This window comes from Odontomachus brunneus, unplaced genomic scaffold (assembly GCF_010583005.1).
Source record: "Odontomachus brunneus isolate Ranch 3 - 2012 unplaced genomic scaffold, Obru_v1 Obru_scaffold_175, whole genome shotgun sequence".
NCBI classification, from domain to species: domain Eukaryota; kingdom Metazoa; phylum Arthropoda; class Insecta; order Hymenoptera; family Formicidae; genus Odontomachus; species Odontomachus brunneus.
The window spans coordinates 255704-260645 of record NW_022639625.1 but is presented as its reverse complement, the minus strand read 5'-3'; the positions used below and the strand labels follow the sequence as shown (position 1 = coordinate 260645).

The following is a 4942-nucleotide window of genomic DNA, read 5'->3' as shown; positions in this document are numbered from 1 at the left end:
AGGAGGAGGAGGAGGAGGAGGAGAAGGAGGAGGAGGAGGAGGAGAACGACGACGACGACGACGATGACGTGTTACGTTACGGCAGCATCGTAGATCGCGTATCGTTCTCGAATTCTCAAGCCGTCTTCGAGCTCTTCTCCTCCACCTCCTTTTCCAGCGTCGCCGGAAGTGACGATAATAGGACGCGAGTGTGCGACATCGATCGTACGTTCCGGAATCGAAAGGTCGCCGTTGTTGCACGACATGTCGCAACATCTCGTCGTTTTGACGTGAAAATTGGATTTGTGTAACCAAAGTACAAATTTTCGTTTCACGTTAACCCGACGAATTCTGTCCAATTTACAGACTATATGATGTTATCTTAATATAGCAAATAGTCACTCAATGTTATCTTCTTCATATATGCTTTCCTCAAAATGAATTTCAAAATCACTTAATATTCAATTTTAATACACACAACAACAAGAATAGAAGAATAAACAAAATAACAAATTTCTTCATAATCTCTTCGTTATTTATTTATTTTTTATTAGCATTTGAAACATACTGAGAGAAAAAAATATATCTAAAACATGAAAAAATTCGATAGGTATTGGTAACATATTTGTGCTTAAGTTTAAATTTTTCTATTTAAATAAAATAAACAGAAAGTTGTGCTTTCATGAAAAGCTAAGGTTATATATATATATATATATATATATATATATATATATATATATAAAAGAAAATGTATATATTTTCTTATTTAAAAAATATTTTTTATCATTATATATTATTAGGAAATCCCCACACTTTGAATAAGTATATTTTTCATCTCTCAGATGTATATGTTTTTAGTATGAAAAATTATGAAATAATTAAAAATATACTATTTATTAGTACCTCAGTGCGCGGCTAGATATATCTAAAAGTATATTATCGCTGCTCGCATTCTGCGCCCTGGCCTTCTATCCAGCATCTTGTTATTCTGGATACTATATTGTAGTACTGACACTCCTGTAAACACAATTCGATCGGAAAAATCGCATTGTCAATCAACGCCATATCACCGACAGAAATATTGCAAGAGTCGTTGCGCGAAATATCTTGCGTAGAATATAATGCTCGCTGTTACAGAGAGAAATATTCAACGCGTGAGAGCATCAAACAATCGACAAAAAGAATAAACTTATTCCCTCCTATCAATAGCCAACCGTTGTTCGTTGTCACCAAACCTCGAGCGATCACAACAATCAAAACATTCCGGACCTTCGAGGCGATCAAACGTACCTTTGTGCGTCGCGAATGTTGAGTATTCATAACTTATCGAACCAACAAATAAGGCGCGTGCGTCACGGACCACTACATATACTAATACGTTATTTTTCATTCGCCCGCGACTTATTAAAATATTTCATCGGTTCTTGAAATATTCAATCAGCATTTCGTCGGCATCGCGTTATTTGACACGTACTCTTGATCGAATCGTATCTGCACGAGTGTCAGAGTGCCAGTGTGAACGATGTTAGTGTCTGTGCCACGACGGAACTTCCAGGATAGGATGCTGGGTCGAGAGGCCAGATTGCGGCCAGCGGTGCTTCATATATTTTCAAGGTGTGTCGAATCATTTATGGTTCCGTTGTTTTAAACGTACACTTGCGAATTTACCAAGGATAAAGAAATAGCCGAATCGAAATTCATTCAAGGCCGACATTCATAGTTCGTCAGCATTTGACAATTAAATTCATGAATTCCTGACTATACCTATATTACATCATTTCATACAAGAAACATTGATTCAAACAGCCTAACAATAGCCTATGAATGAAAAGGAATAAGAAAAGAAATGAATTAATCTTCCAATTAATTGATTAATTCTCAATTAAAGATTTTAAATGAATCATTCACAATTATGAATACCAGCCTTAAAATCTAGTATAAATTTCACAAATTTATGTCTAATAAATGTTCTTTAAGCGAATACGATGTTGTTTACATCTGTTTTCTTTTGACTTCCGTTTAGCCTTGTTATTGTATAGAACTTAGATTTAAAGTCCCATCAGAACACGACATTATTGGACACATAATTAGTATCTTTATATATGTCTACCTATAACTTCCTCCTTATCAGTTTTTTTAAGAGCTTCAGATTTAATAGAGATTTCCAACGCTAAGAAGAGAAAAGAGATTATGAGAATAAACATTTGTTGTTTTTTTAAGTAATTTAATATTTCGAGTGAGGCCACAAAATGGGGTTCAAATCTTACGAGAGCTTAGCCGCTCTCTTTACACAAGATTAATGCAGAATCAAAATTTCGACTCGGCAAGTTGTGTTTCTCGCGATTTCTTCCTTACCTGATTATTCGTCACGGTTTATCGATGCGTTTGTCATCCCATACACGTATGTATGTGTGTTTTTTCCGCGTATTATGTTAACATGCATATATACATACATACATATAGATGTATATACTTCGCATCGCGTATTACACGGCTTAAGTCCGTCTCATTGGCCGAAGTCAGAAAATATGTCGTGTCCTTGCTGGGAGCAGCCGAGAGCGCGAGTCGCTCGGCTCGAGCTCAATAAACGCACGTCATTTCGAGTCATTCATGCATCTGCAGGTTGTCCTCGCGCGTCTCTCTCTCTCTCTCTCTCGCTCTCTCTCTCTTTCGTACACAAACATACGCACCGGTGTGCGAGTGCAACTGCGTTGCGCACGTGCGTACGTGCTCGCGCATTGATCACGTGGCTCGGCTGCTCGGCGAGGATCTCGTAGATTCTTCGAGCAGGATTTACACGAGATCGAAGAAACACAAGCGAGAACAGAGGCGCGTCACGTTGTGCATCGATATCAAGTAAAAATTGCAACGACAACCACGAATTAGACCCGATATTTTAGTAGTAATTTAAACTTAAATTTGAGTTTTTAAACTCTGTTCCGTGACAATGTGTTGAGTGTATTTGCGCAAAGTTTAAACTTTAATCAAAGTTTAAATTACTTTTGAAAGGGAGTGAGAGAGAGATCAACCCTAGTGCCTGTTTCCATCAATGTTGATTAAATTTTGATTTGAGCTCGAATCTTGATCTGAATAGAATTTGAACTCGGGTTAAGACTTAATCGACATTGGTATACTGAGAGAAAAAGAAATATTTATTTGACGAGTATTAATAACATATTTGTATTGAGAACAAATATTGGAAAACTTATTTATCAGATGTAAAGTTCATTTCTGTGAATAAGCTGTCAAAGAAATTTTCACATAATCTTATTCTTAGTGTACTTACATAAGATATATTTCAAATAAAAAACAAAAAAACATTTTCATAGAACTCTAACTTTTCATCTCGAGCAATTATTTATTCTATTTAAACAAAAGAAAACTTCGATTTAAGCAAATATGTTATCAGCACTCGCTGCATAAACATCTTTTGTTTCTTAGATATTTTTTCTCTCACACTGTGTACAGAAACAGGCATTATTCGGCGAAACGTTAAGGCGTTAAAGCAAGACCCAAGATGACTTCCACACAGGGTGTGTTTTTCTTTGAAACACGCATTAAGATCGCGCGATAAAAGGAAAAACAAGATACGTAGTGCGTTAACGATGAGTCAAAAATTTCCGGGGATCTTTTACGCGACGACGAAGCTGCCTGGCAGCTTGGTGAATATTAACGCGGCGACGCAAACGCAATGCCTCCCGATCGGAACGAGGCGTTACAGCGAGTCCCGGGCGAGATACCGTAAGAAAACGTGCGCGAAACGTGCATGCCGTGAGGGGGAAGGGGGGTGGGTGCGCGTGAGACAAGGAGGGAAAAGTGTAATTGTGAAAATGAGGATAACATTTCGCCACTGGCGTTCCGAGTATATCCAACTCTTTATACCCGGCCGAATGACTTACTTAATTAGCGGCAATTAACCTCCGCAATTGCTGAAGGCGATGGCGCAGGAAAATATCGGAGGAGGAGGGAAAACTGGCCGAGAGCGTATCTTCTTCTTCTTTTTCCGCGATCTTCGCGTATTACCGGGATTTACCTCGTCTCGCCGGTTCTACCAACGAGAAGTCGTCGCCATCGATTCGGAAGAAGCAACCGACTTGCTACCGAGGAACGAAATGTATTTGCATCTGCGTTTAAATTCCAATTAAAATTCAATTAAATCAAACGTAAGAGACGAACGACAGACCGTTCTATTACGGCGGACATTTGAACGTAGTGTGTATGCTAAGAAGCCACTGTTCCCAAATCTATTATTGAACATTGACTCCGGGAGTTCTACAGAGAGAGAGAGAGAGAGAGAGAAAGAGAGAGGGGAGAGGGAGGGAGGGAGAGGGAGGGAGGGAGAGGGACGAGAAAAAAAAGTTAGGAAAAAACGCAGGAACCTGGAAGGAACTCTGTAGGGTTCCGCTTCGATTGCCGGAAGGTCTTTTTACAGGCGTGCAGGCGTGAATTGAAGACGTGGCGCATTCACGAAAAGTCCCATCGCGGGCTCGTTGTATTTCACGCGGAGTAAAACTTCCGACGTGAATGCGACTGCTCGTCGACTCATTGAGGACGCGCTGTTACGGCGTTATGAAAGAAGGGCGATGTTGGTGGAGGGAGGGACAGAGGACGAGGTATACGTTCTAGGGAGAGAGAGCTAATACGAGAGGGGGCTGAATGAGGGAGAGAGAAAGAGAGGGGGAGCGTTTCTACACCGGATATCCTCTCGAGGGAAGCGGTGCACGCGATTCGCATCGCCACGCCCGGCGGCGTGTAGATATAAACGTCGTCGCTCGTATTACTAACAGTATAAATGGCCGAGGAAAGGCAGCCGAGGTTGCGTCGATTGGATTGAAATTGCTCGGCCAGCGAAATACTTCTCGGCCGAGCACACAATGCGAAACGACAGCGAGCGCTGTATCAGCAATTGTACATCTCTCTCTCTCTCTCTCTCTCTCTCTCTCTCTCTCTCTCTCTCTCTCTC

The 4942-nt window shown here is 40.4% G+C and overlaps 1 protein-coding gene across 1 annotated transcript in view; it reads left to right on the top strand.

Moving 5' to 3' along the window:
- The first annotated feature begins 1501 nt into the window (after nt 1–1501).
- Nucleotides 1502–4942, top strand: part of LOC116851410 (protein sprouty) — a 73857-nt gene continuing 70416 nt past the window's right edge. Inside the window, exon 1 of the mRNA XM_032830767.1 lies at nt 1502–1593. Coding sequence (XP_032686658.1) covers nt 1502–1593 — 92 coding nt within the window. The remainder of the gene's footprint in view (nt 1594–4942) is intronic.